Genomic DNA, 18,343 nt, shown 5'->3' on the forward strand with positions numbered 1-18,343 from the left:
TATATATACAGTATTTATATTTTCTCCCTCTTACCCTGAGAGTCAGAAAGTTCTGAGACATAATGAAATAATAAAACTATCAAGTATTTAATGCTTTATATGTGTTTACTCATTTAATCTAGATATTTATGTGTGATTGCTATCATGTTATGAAGAGGAAACTTTAACTCAGAAACTTTAAATAAGCTATACAAGGTCATACAGCATATATGTGGTACCCTGGCTCCCAATCTTGTACCTAAATTTTCACTTCCCAGTTTATAACTACTGTACAGAAGTTTGCTGATCCTTATGGTTCCCGTATTGAGCAGCTTTGTCATGAGAGCCGAAGTTTAATAAATACAAATGATTTAAAATAGTATCCTTTTTTCTGAATGTATATAGATTGAACTAAATGTCACAATCATTCCTTTGCAAAGTCTTCTAAATGTATCTGTTTGATCTCACAGGTGTAAAAACATATATGGCAATACCAATGAAAGCAAATAATATTGCCTCCTTCAGTCTTATTTTGATGGTTACTGTTTAGAGAGAAACTTAGTTCATAAAATTTTCCCAGTGAGAAAAAAAATGTTAATACGGATGCAAAGTCAAGCTTTAATTAATATTTAGAATATTACTCTTCTGATTATCTCCTCATCACTATAATAGTAAAATAGTCAGTGTTGTCATTTTCTTCATTAAAAGACTTAGCTAAAACCCAAGAATTACATATTATAGTAATCTGAATGTCAGCTTTTGGAGCCAGTATTTACATGCAATTATTTCCTTAATTCAGTTTTTAACCTTTCATTCAAACACATACACAAATGTATGTTTTAGATACAAGCAATTAAAATCATGCAAAGGCTAATTAAATCAACATCAAAGCTAAATTACAAAACTACTAAAATGAACCTCAAAAGATTCATTCTCTCTTGCTGCCTAGCTACTGAAAATAAATAGTATATATAAATATAACTAAGTATAATCCCTGCAGAGCAAAAGCAGAGAAATAAGAACCAGTGATTTTTCTCATTCTAATATATTTAATAATTTATTTCCCAAATATTTTATAAGTATATTCCTGCTAATTCTATCTAGTGAATACACTATAACAAATTTTTCCCACAATCTTTCTTCTCTCTCAAATTCTACTTTTCAGTAAATAAACTCCTTAGTAAGATTGGGTTAAGAGCTTATCTCAGACGATCCTTTTGTTCTCAAACATTACTTTCTCTATAGAACCAGTAATTTATCTAGAATGTAAACTGGGGCAACTGAACAGACAGTAAATTAATAATAGTATAAATACCAAGAATTTACAAGATATTTCCAAATAACTCATAGAATTATGAAATGGCTCAGATTTAATAATATTTTTCTAATATTAAACTTTTAAAAATATCTTTTATCTTTCAGAGTTGCTATTAATCATAAAAATAACATGCAGGTGTTTGTTATTATGGTTCCAGTCAAAATGGCAGAATAGACAGTTCCTAGCATTGCTCTCTCCCACCAATCACCCAACTTGCAACTATTAAAAAGCAACAACAGGAATCCCAAGAGCTGCACTGGAATAGGCAAGAGCTGAGCACTGCAGGACCACCAGTTCAGGCCAGTGCCCACTACTCAGAGAGGCCCAAGAACTTCCAGGCCCACATGCCCCAAGTCAGCCACACCAGAACAGGCAGGTGCCATGGGACCCCCCAGCCCAGGCTAGTCCCTGCTGCCCAGAATTGACAGTCACTTCAAGATCCAGGCCAGATGTCAGGTTAGAATGAGTGGACCATGATACCCCCTACCATAATGATTAAACACCAAAGGAAAGATAACAGAAATATGAAAGTACAAGAAAGTATATCACCACCAAAGGAAAATAATAACTCTCAAGCTCTAGATCCTATAGAACAGGAAGACCTGGAACTGACTGACAAGGAATTTTGAGAAAAATCCTGAGGAAACTAAATGAGATACAAGAAAACTCAGTTACACAACACAATGAAATGACAAAAAATATACAGGACCTGAAAGAAGAAAGGTACAAAGAAATCAGTGACCTAAGAAAGAATGTAGCAGAACTACTGGAGCTGAAGGATTTGTTCAAAGAAATAAAAAACACAACAGAGAGTCTAACCAGCAGGCTAGAACAAGCAGAAGAGAGAATTTCTGACCTTGAAGACAGGCTGTTTGAGTTAATGCAAGTGGACCAGAAAAAAGAAAAAAAGAATTTAAAAAACTGAAGAAATCTAAGGAGATCAGCGACAACTTTAAACAGTCAAATATCCAAATCATGTGTATTCCAGAAGGGGAGGAAAAAGTAAATGGTATTGAAAACATATTCAATGAAATATTGGCAGAAAACTTCCCAGTTATAGGGAAAGTCACAGATCTTCAGATTCAAGAGGCTCAAAGATCCCCAAACACATTCAATCCAAAAAGGTCCTCTTCAAGACATGTTATAGTCAAACTGACAAAAATCAAAGAAAAAGAGAGAATCTTAAAAGTTGCAAGAGAGAAGCAGCAAGTCACCTGTTATGGAATCCTAATCAGACTAACATCAGACTTTTCATCAGAAACCCTAAAGGCCAGAAAAAAGAAAATTGAATGATATATTCAAGATACCAAAGGACAAAAACCAAGAATACTTTACCCATCAAAGCTATCCTTCTGAAATGAAGGATGAATAGTATATTTCTCAGACAAGCAAAAACAGGGGAGTTCACTACCACATGACCAACCTTAAAAGAAATTCTCAATGGAGTACTGGGTTTGATAACTGAAAAACAACCATCACTTCCATGAATACTCAAGAAAGAACAAAACCTACCAGTAAAACAAAAATGCTAAAAGTAAAGAGAATAAATGCTTTATCTACCAGTCCAATAAACCAACAAACAGAGAAGACAAACAGAAAATCAGAAAGAAAGGAACAAAAGATACCGAAGACATCTAAACAAAAATCAATAAAATACTATGAGTAAATTAACACCTTTTAATAATAACTCTAAATGTAAAAGGGTTAAATTCCCCATTCAAAAGATAGAGACTGACTGACTGGATTAAAAAGATGGACCTAACAATATGCTGCCTTCAAGAGACTCACCTCAGCTCTAAAGAAACACATAGACTAAGATTGAAAGGATGGAAACAGATATGCCATGCAAACAGAAATGAAAAATGAGCTGGAGTAGCTAGTCTTATATCACATAAAATAGGCTTTAAACTAAAAACCATTAAAAGAGATAATAAAGACAACTATATAATGATAAAAGGATCTATCTACCAAGAAGACATAACAAACATTATATATATATATGCACACAAAAGTGGAGCATCCATTTTTATATACAAACACTATTAGACCCAAAGAATGAGATAGACACTAACACCATAAACATGGGGGACCTGAACACCCCACTCTCAACATTGGACAGATTATCTAGGCAAAAAATCAATAGAGAAACACAAGATCTAAACAATACTTTAGACCAATTGGACTTGGCAAATATCTAGAGAACTTTCCATCCAACAACCTCAGAATATTCCTTCTTTTCATCAGCACATGGAATATTCTCCAGGATAGACCACATCTGAGGTCACAAAGAAAGTCTCAATAAATTTGAAAAAATTAGAATTACTCCATGTATTTTTGCAGATCACAATGGATTAAAATTAGAAATCAAGAACAAATGAAACCCTGGAAACTATGCAAACACATGGAAATTAAACAACTTTCTACTTAATGACATTTGGGTCCAAGTAAAATACTTAAACAGGAAATCAAAAAATTTCTTGAAACTACTGAAAATAATGACACATTATACCAAAACCTGTGTGATACTGCAAATGCAGCACTAAGGGGGGAATTTATCACATTAAAAACTTACTTCAGAAGAATGGAATGATGGCAAATAAACAACCTAACACTTCATCTTAAAGAACAAGGAAAACAAGAACAGTCCAAACCCCAAGTTAGTACATGGAAGGAAATAATTAAGAACAGACCAGAGCTAAATGAAATAGAACCCCCCAAAATGATACAAATGGTCAATGAAAGAAAAAGTTGTTTTTTAAAAAAAAGATAAATAAAGTTGACAAACCTATAGGAAGGCTAACTAAGAAAAGTAGAGAGAAGACACAAATAAAATTAGAAATGAAAAAGGTGATATTACAAATGATACCTCAGAAATACAAGGAATCCTTAGAGACTACTGTGAACTACTATATGCCAACAAATTTAAAAATCTGGAGGAAATGGATAAGATTCTGGACACATGCAAACTACCAAATCTGAGCCAAGAAGATACAGAAAATCTGAAGAGACCAATAACAATAGAAGAAATTGAAGCTACTATCAGAATGCTCCCAACAACAACAACAAAAAAAGCCGAGGACCAGATGGGTTCACTGCAGAGACCTACCAAACATTCAAAGAGGAATTGATACCAATTCTCTACAAACTATTCCAAAAGATTGAAACAGAGGCCATTCTCCAAACTCATTCTATGAAGCAAACATCACCTTCATACCAAAACCAGGGAAAGATACAACTAAAAAAGAAAACTACAAGCCGATATCCTTGATGAACATAGATGCAAAAATCCTCAATAAAATAATAGCTAACAGAATACAGCAACATATACAAAAAATTATACACCATGATCAAGTGGGATTCATCCCAGGGATGCAAGGTTGGTTCAACATATGCAAATCAATAAATGTGATACACCACATCAATAAAAGCAAACAAAAAGACCATATGATCATCTCTATAGACACTGAAAAACCTTTTGACAAAATTCAATATTCATTTATGATAAAGACTCTCTAAAAGTTAGGTATAGATGGAAAGTATCTCAACACAATTAAAGCCATATATGATAAGCCCACTGCCGATATCATCCCAAATGGGGAAAAGCTGAAAACTTTTCCCTTAAGAACAGGAACTAGGCAAGGATGCCCACTCTCACCACTCCTATTCAACGTAGTGTGGGAAGTATTAGCAAGAGCAATCATAGAAGAGAAGGAAATAAAGGACATACAGAGTGGAAAAGATAAAGTCAAACTGTCCCTGTTGGTGGATGATATGATCCCATAAATTGAACAGCCTAAAGCCTCTCCAAAAAACTCTTAGAGTTGATAAATGATTTCAGTGAAGTTGCTGGATACAAAATCAACACACAAAAATCAGCAGCAATTCTATACTCCAACAGTGAGCATGCAGAAAAATAAATCAAGAAAACTATCCCATTTACAATAGCCACCTACAAAAGAAAATACCTAGGAATAAAGTTAACCAAGGATGTGAAAAATCTCTATGAAGAGACCTACAAACCACTGTTGAGAGAAATTAAAGAGGGCAGAAGATGATGGGAAGATATCCCATGCTCTTGGATTGGAAGAATTAACATTGTGAAAATGTCCATATTGTGCAAAGTGATCTACAGATTCAGTGCAATCCCCATCAAAATCCCAACGACATTTTTTTTTCAGAAAGGGAAAAAACTATCCAGACATTTATATGGAATAATGAAAAATTGCACATAGCCAAAGCAATCCTGAGCAAAAAACTAAAGGTGGAGGAAGAATACTACCTGACTTAAAACCATACTACAAAGTTATAATAACCAAAACAGACTGGCATAAAACAGATACATGGATCAATGAAATAGAATAGAGAACCCAGAAATCAACCCATACACCTACGACCATCTGATCTTTGACAAAAGCACCAAGTCTACACACTGGGGAAGAGATTACCTCTTCAGCAAATGGTGCTGGAAAAACTGGATATTCATATGCAGGAGAATGAAACTAGAACCATACCTCTCACCATATACCAAAATCAATTCTAAATGTATCAAAGAATTAAATATACACCCTGAAACTTGAAAGCTCCTTAATGAAGGCATAGGGGAAATACTCCAGGAAGTAGGACTGGGTACAGAATTCATCAATAGGACCCCAAAAGCATAGATACCCAAAGGAAAAATAAACAAATGGGATTGTATCAAACTAAAAAGCTTCAGCACAGCAAAAGAAACAATCAACAGAGTGAAAAGACAACCAACAGAGTGGGAGAAAATATTTGCAAATTATACATCTGACAAAGGATTAATATCCAGGATTTACAAGGAACTCAAACAACTTTACAGCAAAAAACCCCCAAATATCCCAATTAAAAAATGGTCAAAGGAGCTGTATAGGCATTTCTCAAAGAAAGATATACGAACAGCCAACAGACACATGAAAAGATGCTCAACATCATTCATCATTTGGGAAATGCAAACCAAAACCACTTTGAGATACTATCCCACTCCTGTTAGAATGGCTAATATCTAAAAGACTAAGAATGATAAATGCTTGCAAGATTGCAGAGAAAAAGGAATTCTCATACACTGTTGGTGGGACTGCAAAATGATGCAGCCTTTATGGAAAATGGTATGGAGGTTCCTCAAATAATTACAGATAGATCTACCATATGACCCAACTGTTCCACTGCTGGGAATATACCCAGAGGAATGGAAATCATCATGCCAAAGGGATACCTGTATTCCCATGTTTATTGCAGCAAGAGTTATAACCAGCCCAAATGTCCATAATCTGATGAGTGGATAAGGAAAGAGTGGTATATCTACACAATGGAATACTACTCTGCTATAAAAAAGAATGAAATATTACCATTTGCAACAACATATATAAACTAAGAGAAAATTATATTAAGTGAAACAAGTCAGGCACAGAAAGAGAAATATCACGTTTTTACTTATTTGTGGGAGCTAAAAATAAATAAATAAATATACAAACAAATAAAGGGTGGCAGGGGGTTAGAAGACACAACAATCACAACAATTCCTTGAACTGGTTAAGACAAGTGAACAGATATGATGCAGTAGAGGGGAAAGGGAGGGGGTTGAAAGAGGAACACATAGAAGGACATGAAATTCAACTACAATCTGTATTGAGATGCTAAACTAAAAAAATAAAATAAAATAAAACAAATGAACAAAAAAATACAAAAGTATGAAACCACAAAGAAATCCCCAAATTGAAAACCAAATGAAATAAATGAAGCTAACAATAAAAAATAAATTTTTAAAAAATGTGCTATCACATTTAATTATGGAAATAAAATAGAGCGATTCATTTTACTTAAGTGGATACTTGGAGGGAAGGGAGTTGTAGCAATTACAGTTTAATTCAACATTTATTAAATACTGACTATGTGGAAGTCACAGTGCTTGTAGAGTTAATTTGCGAGTAAAGTATATTTAAAAATATTCTTAGAGGAAAAACAGCATAAAAAATTGTGTTTTTGATAAATGAGGAATTGACTTCAATTTCCTGTTACCAGCAAAGTAACAAATGTAAGTTCAGTATTCCAAGTGTTTTGAAACTTTTCTGCACAAGGATTGTTTGGAGAATCTATAAATCATTATCCATTATTATGATATGATTTTAAAAACTATTTAATGGGTTCAGCCATGAAGAACACTTAACAATAAAGAAGTTTGTGAAGTCCTTACCTTTAAGGTTTTACAATCCAGTGTATGATTTTTAATCAGACTAAGACACCTACATTAAATATTGCTTTGATGTATGTATGCCAGCGATAACTAGAGATATGGTTGGAATTAAGAGCATTCGAGATGGAGGGAATATCAGGAACAGAGGCCAGCAGGCAGGGACAGGAGTGGAGGTGAACAGGACTGACCCCTGACATTATAAAGCACAGTTAGTATGGGGATGACCAATGTGTGATCAAATAATTGCAGCACATTTCATACGTTTCACATTAAAGCCATGTGCATAGAGATGGATTCAGAAGAGGGTGTATATTTACACAAACTTTCCATTTTATCTCAACTCCTCTAATTCCTCTCTCTGTCTTTTAATTTAACTTAGGGTTTCTCAGCCTCATCACAATTGACATTTTGGGATGAATAATTTTTTTTTGTGGGGGCTGTCCTGTTCATCATAGAATGTTTCTCAGCATCTGTGGCCTCTCCCCACCCAACTCCAATAGCAGCACCTTCCCCTGACCCTCTGCACTTGTGACTACCAAAAATGTCTCTAGATGGGCAATGCTGATCATGGTTGAGAACAGAGTTTTAATTCCTTGGCTCTTGATTCAGCAAGTCTCTCTTTTTTTGTGTGAATGCAGAACTGTGCAGGTACCAAGTCTGTCATGTGGCTAATGGAATTAGATGCATCTTGAGAGTAACAGGGGCTCCCTTACAAGAGAAAACTGACAACACAGAATTGATTAGTAAAAGTAGAGGAAGGAAAATCTTCAAAATAAACTTGGTCTTGAAGGACAGAGTCAATTTCAAGTTAATGGTATTTTGAACATCCTTTACTCATCTGAACTTCTGCCATGTTTAATATGACAAAAATAGAACAGAAGTGCTATTCAAGGAGGAGTCTGCAGTCAATTTTACTTGCTTTTCTTAATTCGACTACTTAGAAGTTCTATTTTTCTCTTTCTTTAACAAATCTCAAGAAAGTACCTTACATTTTCTCACGTCAGGGATCACTTCTGGAACTTCCTGGTGCACTAAAGCCAAAGGTGATGACTAAAGAAACAGTTCTCTCATATAAAATTAGAGAAAAACAATATCAATAAAGGAAGAAAAATGAGGCACTGGGTCCCAAAGCACATAGAATAATTATGACATCTTTTTACCAAAGCATTTGAGAAATAAATCTTTTTCCAGTTTGTAATCTCTAGTCCCTGTGGCAATCCTTTCAGTACTTGGGTTGTTTGACCCAACAAGAGGGAGACTGGAGAACATTCTGACGTCAGGCACTCATGTTCTCCCCACAGTATTTTCCTGTTCATTTTATCAACACTGCTTTTCTCTTTTTTTTTTTAAGCATTGTTATCTTTTGTTATATGTTTGATATGTACCTTAAATTCAGAATACAATAATGAAAAAGAAAACAATTTTGCAAATATTCAAGGAGCTAAAAAGTAGCCTTTCTTAAAGGATTTTAAATCAGAGATGCTTCCAACATTCTGTATTGAAATAATCAAGACTCAAATTTGGTGGAAGAAGATGATACACTCCTTAGTGGGAAAGTGTCTGAGTCAAGGAAATCAATGGTCTACACTGTGCGCTAATTAATTAAAAAATATATATATATATATATAAAATCCAAGTAAGTGCTGTTCTAGTGATTTAACTGGAGGTGTACACTTTGGTGTTTCTTTTTTTACTGGCCAACATTTACATTGTGTTTTTTAATCAGACACACTGCAGTTCCCTTACCATTTTTCCAATGACTTCTTCTCAAGTGGATAGTTATAATCTGGTGGCTTCTCCTCCCCTAGACAAGAGGCAAGCACATGACATTTAGGTACTGTGTCCCCAGAAGATTATTCTCAAATTTTCAAGCCTAGTGTTTTAAAAAAAGAAAAGGAAAAAGTGGAGGGGGGGAGGGGGGATACAGGGTAGGGGGGAGTGTAGAGTAACAAAAGCAGAAAAAGACAGGTTTTGCTGAGTTATTCTACTGCAGTTATCTGTAAAAAAAAAATAAAAATAAAATGAATATCTGCTGCCAAGACTCTGGAAATTCTTGAGTTTTGGGGGGTACAAAATGGTTCTTTATACTTCATTATGATTTAGTAAACTCCCTCACATCCTGCTGAGAATTGTTACCTTTTGTTTCAGCTAATCAGAACCTGATCTTTACAACCAAAGAAAAATAATTAATTTGTCAAATTTTTTTTTCAGTAGAAAAAAATAGGAAAATCTGCTACAAAAGTATCAGAGGAAAAAATAAAAGGAAATTGGGAAAATTATCAACCAACTAAAGCATTCCTTATAATACTAACATGTACAAAATACGAGTCTCATCTTTGAGAACCTTGGAATCTAACAGGAATAAAAAACATGGTTATATGTAACTAAATGCAATGCCAAGTAGGTTGTGAAAAGTTTATTTATATAGAAAAACACAGGTCGCTGATAACACCAAGGTCAAGGGTCAGGATGCCCATACTGGCCAGCTGCCAAAAAAATTTTAAAGGTTTATAAACTATTTATATGGAAACATTTTTAATGGGTGATAAGGGTTTCGAAAGAGAAAAACATACCATCTGCCTAACATTATTAGGGAAGAAGAAAATAATAAAGAAGTTGAGCTAGTCTATTTTACAAAAATCTAAACCACAAACTTAATAGGAAAAACACCCCTCCCACAAGTTTATATTTAATTTTGGTTGATTTGCATTTCCCCAATGACTAGTGATGTTGAGCATTTTTTCATGTACCTGTTGGCCATTTGTATGTCTTCCTTTGAAAATGCCTCTTCAGTTCCTTTGCCCATTTTTTAATTAGGTTATTTGATTTTTACTGTGTAATTGCTTGAGTTCCTTGTATATTATGGATATTAATCCCTTGTCAGACACATAGTTAGCAAACATTTTCTCCCACTCTGTAGGTTGTCGTTTCATTGTGATGATTGTTTCCTTTGCTGTGCAGAAGGTTTTGAATTTGATGTAGTCCTATTTGTTTATTTTTTCTTTTATTGCTTATGCTCTCAGGCTCATGTTCATAACATCTGTGCTCAGACCTAGTTCCTGAAGTGTTTCACTTATTTTTTTACTTAGTAATTTTACAGTTTCAGGTCTATTTATGTCTTTAATCCATTTTGCATGTCTAGTTTCATTCTTCTGCATATGGATATCCAATTTTCTCAGCATCACTTATTGAAGAGGCAGTCTTTTCCCCAATGTATTACTATTATTATTTTTTTTTTGCCTTTGTGAAATGTCAGATGGCTGTAAGCCTGAGGGGTGATTTCTGGTTTCTCTATTCTGCTCTACTGGTCCAAGTGTCAATTTTTATGCCAGTACCATACACCCTGGTTAGACTGGCTATAATAAAAAAGACAGAGAATAGCAAATTCTGGTGAGGGTGTGGAGAGAAGGGAACACTCCTATGCCGTTGGTGGGACTGTAAGTTAGTACAACTACTATGCAAAACAGTATGGGGGGTTCTCAAACAATTACAGAGAGATCTTCCATATGATCCAGCAATCCCACTTTTGGGTATATACTCAAAGGAATGGAAATCATCATGTCGAAGGAATACCTGCACTCCCATGTTTATTGCAGCTCTGTTCACAATAGCCAAGATATGGAACCAACCTAAATGTCCATCGATGGATGATTGGATAAGGAAAATGTGGTATATATACACCATGGAATACTACACCATCAAAAAAAGAATGAAATTCTCCCATTTGCAACAACATAGACGAGCTTGGAGAAACTTATGTTGAGTGAAATAAGCAAAATACTGTATGTACTCACTCATAAGTGGGAGCTAAGAGAGAAAAAAGGAAGTAAAGAAAGACCATAGTAGTGTTTTGGACTTGTAGAGGGAGAGAACATACCTAGGGATACAAAGTGGAGTGGAGAAAAGGGGATAGGGAGGGAGGTTGGGGATAATTGGGGGGATAACTGGGTGGGAGACATGGGGTATAATCACAATTTGTAGTAATGGGCATGCTGCCCAGTATGGATCTGGCCATCACATCTTAGGCATGAGTTATGACAATTTACTTTGTACCCTATGAATATTCATAACCAATAAAAATGAATTAATTAATTAATTGAAATAAATATATAAATAGATAAATAAATAAATTAATATATTGATCCTGGAAAAAATATAATAATTTTGTTTGATTATTTTCAATAATCCTACATAATTAGTTATATAGCAAACGTGATAAATTTCAAAATCCTGATGCAATATTAATTTATAAGTCACCATATAGCTGTTTATCTTTTGTGAAATTCACTTGTCTCATCTTTTGTTATTAAATAAATGTATAAGTACTTGTTTAAGCAATGTTTCTGAGGTTTTTTTTGTTTGTGTGCCTGTTGTAAAATATTCTAGAATATTGTATATTTATAAAATTAAATATCATTAAATTAAAATATCACAAATGAACATAGGCAACCATCTCTTACCATTATCTCCAGGCTATATAATCAAATTTTGTGTCGTCCATTGGCCCTCTTTCCACAAACCACTCAATGACCGATACAAGCCATGGAACCAAAAGAGGCTTAATAGGAACAATTTGGGATTTGCATCTTAAACGTATATGCTCAAATTACACACACACACACACACACACACACACACACACACGGGCACACACACACAAAGGTATTTCAAAACTTCATAGAAAGATTTATATTACCTTTTAATTTTATTTTTCATGAGCTTTTTGAAATTTACTTATATATACACATGTATGTACAAATAATATTTTTTAAAACTTCAGTACTCATTTAGCTAAACATATAAACACATGAATTACTGAATAAAGCACATGAATTACTAAATAAACACATGAATTTCAGTAAATCACTGTTTAATAAAGTTATTCTTCTACAGAACATACCACCAAGTTGTTCACTATTAGTACAGATTTTTTGAGGATGTAGTGAATAATTCACCACACTATCATAATTTAAATATCAAAAAGTGGATTAATGTTGTATTGTTTGAAAGGAAAGAGCAATTTGTTTGCTCATAATCACGAGCTCCTTTAAGTTCTTCCTGTAATAGGGTACATGCTGTGTGATACACTTCTTTATTCTTTAGGACTTTGTATGCCTGATAGGAGTAGCACCATACTGGGCAAAGAAAGGAACACACAACAATCCTGTGAAAGTGCATGGTGTTTGAAGGAATGGCATCAGATTGCGACTGGTGTACAGTTTGTGTGTGTGCGTATGGGTGGCGGGGGCTGTGCATGTGCATCCGCAACGATACCGAAAAAACTGCTCACAGTATCTGTCAGTGGTGGTAAAGTTCAGAGGGCAGTAAAACAAAATCAAATAACCATATTAGATTATTATGACCCATGTATTCCATGCTAAATTGTTTGATATAAATTCTTTGTGTTTTTAAGATTATATAGTTTTTCATTCCACACAGTAGTAACTAGAATGGCTAACACACGGCAAGCCCTCCAAAGTTATATTGCATGTTTGCATAAATGATTAAATGATATGATGTACAACTGAATGACAGATGGTTTAACACTTGATTTAATGTATCACTTTTGCATTTTGTAGTGCAACTGTGATATCAGAATGCACAGAAGATATGTAATCACATGGATGAGACAGCAAGAGACATGAGTATATGGGCAACTGCAGGGTTGAGAGAAAAATGACACAGGAAATATTTAATAAGCATTTACTTACTCGTTTATGAGGCAGATATATAGAATTTGGTGACTAACAATATGAAGTTAGGGTTTGGAGGCAAGGGAAGAGGGTCATGGCTAAGTTCTTGTTCTTTGCAAATTTTGCTGCATTTTAAATGCCTCTCTGCATTTAATGAAAAAGAATGACATCATTAAATAGTGTATTTTCTAAGACCTCCATTATTCTTAGAGTTCTGAAATGGGGCAGCAGGTTTAAATTTTATGTATCTCTAAATGGAATACAGAGGAAATAAGTTACTGGAAAGGGATATAATTTAGGATTCTTCATTTTTTAAAAATATTAAATTTAGAGTTATTGGCTCTTTTGATTCCGGACATAAAAATGGTCTGCTACTAAGATAAAAATGGGTTCATTTTGGATGAACTCTGGTGGTAGCTGGCTGGGGTATAATTTAGGGCCCTGGCACTGTAGGATGTAAAAGCATAACCTGCTATTATCTCTACTTCCCTGCTGGTACCTTTCTCTGTTGACCTAGCACATTTTCCCCTTTGATTCTAGCTCTTCCAGTTGAGGGATGATGGGAAAGAAATAAAGAGGAGGAAAATTAAATGAACAGAAGCAGGATAGGGCAGAACCTTGGAGTTAAATTTCTTCTGACCTCTCCCAGGGAAACAAAAAGCGGCTATTATTAAGTGCTTACTAGGACAAGGAAAGTTATTCATTCATTTATTCAATCAGCACAGACACTGTATACCTATGATGTACCTGCTGTGCCAGTAGACTCATGTTAATTAGTTCAAATTTGACAGGAGACATTATACACAGGATAAAACAAAAATAAAGGTGTTCCTGAGATATAGTTTGTAGATCAATCGCCATATACTTGCTTATAATTGAAATGCATCTGAAAAGTTCACTTACATAATGCATTAGAATAGTTATTTGAATGTGAATTTTAAAATTAATAAAACACTTATTTTCCATTTTGTCTGGTTTGTAAGTTATTTTTATACATCAGATCCTTTATAAAATGCCATTCTCGGACTAGTATCAAGTGCCACATTTCTCATTAAAGGTGTGATAATTTGAGGGAGGTTTTAACATTTGATCATGATTTATATTCTTTGTGGCGTATTTAATGTTATTTAAATGACAAAATATAGCATTTAAGAATCATATGATGGTCATCTTTCTAGCTATATTTTTTTCAATTACTGTTAGCCTCTAACACTGATAGTTTCCCATGCGTAACGAAAACTTCTCCCTTTGGGCAAATAGGCACCTCACTCAATCATTGCCTACTTTTAATCTTAAAATAACAATGTTGTAGTACACTTTTAAGATGAGAGAATATCATTGCTGGTTTTATACTTAAGAACAAAATATATATGTCTTAGATTATGGAAGTTTATATTATTTCATAAGGAGTTTATATATTTGTGTCTCTTTGGTATAATCAGTGATGTGTGTGAAGTGTCCGTGAACATGAACAGTTGTTTCACTTAGCAGAACACAACACTTTAGTGTCTATCAAATCAAGGAAAATGAATTGCCAGGACATTATAGTGAATGGAAACAGCAGCAACTTAACATTATTACAACAGAAGCATCATTATCGGTGTCCTCTACATTTGGGAGTATTAGGCATGCCATCTAGGAATGACTTTTTGATTTAAGTTATTTTCATTGTTTCAAAAAAAAAAAAAGTACAAGTATTCACTCAAGTGGATTTTTTTTCTAATAAATAACTACCAGTGAAAAATATATTATTTCTTGTCTTCCAGGTAATACAGCAAAAGTGTACATTGAGATTCAGGATGAAAATGATCATCCCCCAGTGTTTCAGAAAAAATTCTACATTGGAGGTGTATCTGAAGATGCAAGAATGTTTGCTTCTGTGCTCAGAGTGAAGGTATGTGAAAATATGTTAAGATACAGAAGTAAAGGAAAAGCAAGGAGCTTAGGTTTTGCAGAAAAACTATAACCTTGTAGTTTGCATTAACTGCATATTGATTCATGCTATATACACAAAGCCTGAAACTTGGAGATATATGAGTTTAATTGTCCAAACTAAATACAGATTAATTAAAAGAGGTGGGCACTAAGAGACTTTTTGGGTTTTTTAACTATAAAAATGGGAACAAATTACTTACGATGTGTTTCATTGAATAAGAATTTTTTTTTAAATGTGTATGTTTTTCTAGAAGGTTTTTATGTCCAATACGTTTAATTCAAGATAACTCAAAAGATTCTCAAAATGGAATTTCTGTTACCACTTCTAATAGAAGGAATAATGTATTAAATTATGTAATAATTTGTTTTCAATATTTTTTTAAATTTAAAATACTGGTTAAATAAATGTAAAAAAATAGCACTACTAATTTTAGTATTTTATTAAAAGTTAAAATAACTTGATATGTCAGAAAGTTTTTGCTAAATTACTTAGAGTTATAAAAACACAATATCTAAGACTAAAGTTGATAATTTTCAATTTTTGTTTAACTAGTAATTATAAAACATATATAAAGATACTTTAAATGGTTGACAATACAAATACTTGCAGTAATTTTATTACTAAGAAATATATTTTAGAACATTGCATTTCACTGGGGAAAGTTTAGAGTTTAGAACATCTTAGATTCTCAACTACAATTATTTTTCAGAAAGTATTTTAATAGTAATTTTTTTAAAAAATAAAATGTTTGTGTTGTGCTTGCAAAATAGCTTTTTCACCATGCCAAGTACTGAATCACCAGTCATAACTAAAAGTGGTCCAGAAATTTATCAGTTACAATATATCCAAATCACATTATCATTTAATAGTAACAGCATTTTGCCACTGGTTTTTATCTTATTTTACAATTTAGCTCCTTTAACCATTGATTAATTCAGTTCGATCATTTAGTCATATATTTTTGAGTATTTACAGTATACCACACACTGTTTTAGAAGTTGGATATAGAACAATTGAAAAAAACAATCAAACAAACAAGAAAATAAAGTTCTCACCTTAATAATGAAGACAAACTAGTGGAGGAAACAAATGGATCATTCAGTCATGTAGTGATAAATTCTAAGAAAAAAAGGAAAAGCTTGGTAAGGGGATGGTGACATTTTAGATAAGAAGGTTGTAGTGGACTGAATTATGTCCCCACAAAACTCCCTGAAGCTTGAATTGTATCCCCAGAGTTTTATGTGTTAGAAACTTAGCCCCCACGGTGACTGTTAACAGGGTGGGAAATCCTATTATGGTAATTGAAAGGTGGAGCCTTGAAGATGTGATTATATTGTAGGACCATGCAGTAGTGAATGGATTAAAAATGGTGGTCAGGGCATGGTTCTGAGGGCTTTAAAAGAAGAGGAGAGTCTCTTTTGCTCTCTCTCTGCTCTCTCTGCTTCTACCATCTTGCAGTGTGAGACCCCTGGGTCACTGTCACCACCAGATGGACTTTGGACTTCCTAGACTCAAAAACAGTAAGCAATAAATATTGTTTTCTTTATAAATTACCCAGTTCCAGGTATTTTGTTATAAGCAATATAAACGGACTAATACAAAGGTAAAAAGAGTTCACTCTGGTGGCAAAACTTAAACAGTGACCTAAATAAAGGAAAAGAGCAAGAATTGTGGATTTGTAGAGGAGTATTCTGTAGGTTCCTTTATAAAGCCCCTAAAGTTTGAAAGAGCTTGAAGACCAGTGTGATTGAAAAAGACTGGTTGGAGATGAGACTGGAAATGTAGCCTGGGGCTAGAATTTCTCCTAAGTGTGTTGGAAAGAAAGTCTTTGGATGATTTTGACCAGAAGTATGACACAGTTCAATATAAAAGGATTATTCTAGATGCTGCTCGGGGTGTGGGTTGGGAGTGGATAACACAGTGTTTTCAGACCAGAGTAAGAGCACAGTCTAATGCGTTACTAGTCTAGGACAAATTTGATGATAGCTTCAACCATGGTGGTGGGCTGTGGAGATGGTGAGAAAGGACTCAAAAGGTAGGACCTAAAGGATTTGCTTACAGATTCTGTGTGGTGCATTAGGGACAATCAAGAATGACTCTGAAGTTTTTGGTCTGGACAGGTCTCCTGTGTTTGTAAAGCTTTCTCAATATGCAAGCATAGTTCTTGGCAAGGCAGTTGCAGATGCTGATGTAGACTTAAGAGAGAAATCCTGGGCCAAGATAAAAATCACCTAGAGAATGGGGTTCACAGAAAAATTCAAATAAGCCCTGGAAACTTCAACATTCAGAAATCAGAAAGAGAAGGGGATCCATCAATGATACTACGAAGTTGCTGCAATGAGGTAACAGGAACACTAGAAAAATGGAAGGTCTGTGTGCTACATAAAGAACAAGATTGATAAAAGTGAGAGTGATCTACTGTCAAATGGTGCAATGAATAGAATGCCTCCGTGGACTTTTACATCACCACTTTTGCTAATAGGAGTATATTGTGGTGGAGAAAAGAAATAAGCCAAATGGGCTTAATAAAGGGGATTGCTCCAAAGGTCTGTAGATAAATATAACAAGGAAATTTAGTGGGTGGTATACCTGATGGAATTTACTTCAGAACAGATTAATGTTTTACAAGCAGCAATTGAGAGACAGAAGGATACCTATCCTCTATCTCTAGGCTCTGTGCAATATAAAGTATGGAAGACACTGCCTACACTTGAGAGCGATACAAAAAAGCAGTGACTTCTCTAAAGAAGGATGCAGGGAAGGGAAAGGAATCATAAAGTGTAGGTAATATTAACAGATTGAATATTTAAGAGACGTTGCTGATGGTGGATTATGAATTCCAAGGGATCCTGGGGAAAGTTTGGAGGTGCGGATAAAGGTGAAGTGGGAAACTGACATAACAATCAAGTGTGTAAAGAATTACATGGGAAGAAATGTCTGGGTGGTGAGATATGCCCTGGAAAGAACACGTGGACTTCTTGTGATGAGGTGAACAGGCGTGGGATTGACAGTTTCTTCAAGACTACTGAGAATTTTGTGGAATCCTCCACCTTCAATCTAACAGTGGGTTATTCAGGCTAGGTAAAGGAATTCTTTCCAGGAAACCAAGTTCATGCAAGGTAATATCTTAGGCACTTTATACAAGAGAGAGTGATCAAGAGGAGAGAGAGAGAGAGAGAGAGAGAGAGAGAGAGAGAGAGAGAGAG

The 18,343-nt window shown here is 34.3% G+C and overlaps 1 protein-coding gene across 1 annotated transcript in view; it reads left to right on the forward strand.

Annotated features, from left to right (window-relative positions):
- LOC103600058 (protocadherin-15-like) overlaps nt 1–18,343 on the forward strand; it is a gene marked incomplete at its 5' end in the record, with an annotated part of 167,732 nt that overhangs the window by 53,750 nt on the left and 95,639 nt on the right. Inside the window, one exon of the mRNA XM_008584293.1 lies at nt 14,968–15,095. Coding sequence (XP_008582515.1) covers nt 14,968–15,095 — 128 coding nt within the window. The remainder of the gene's footprint in view (nt 1–14,967; nt 15,096–18,343) is intronic.

Source organism: Galeopterus variegatus, unplaced genomic scaffold (genome assembly GCF_000696425.1).
Source record: "Galeopterus variegatus unplaced genomic scaffold, G_variegatus-3.0.2 Scaffold3210, whole genome shotgun sequence".
In the NCBI taxonomy this organism is placed as follows: Eukaryota; Metazoa; Chordata; class Mammalia; order Dermoptera; family Cynocephalidae; genus Galeopterus; species Galeopterus variegatus.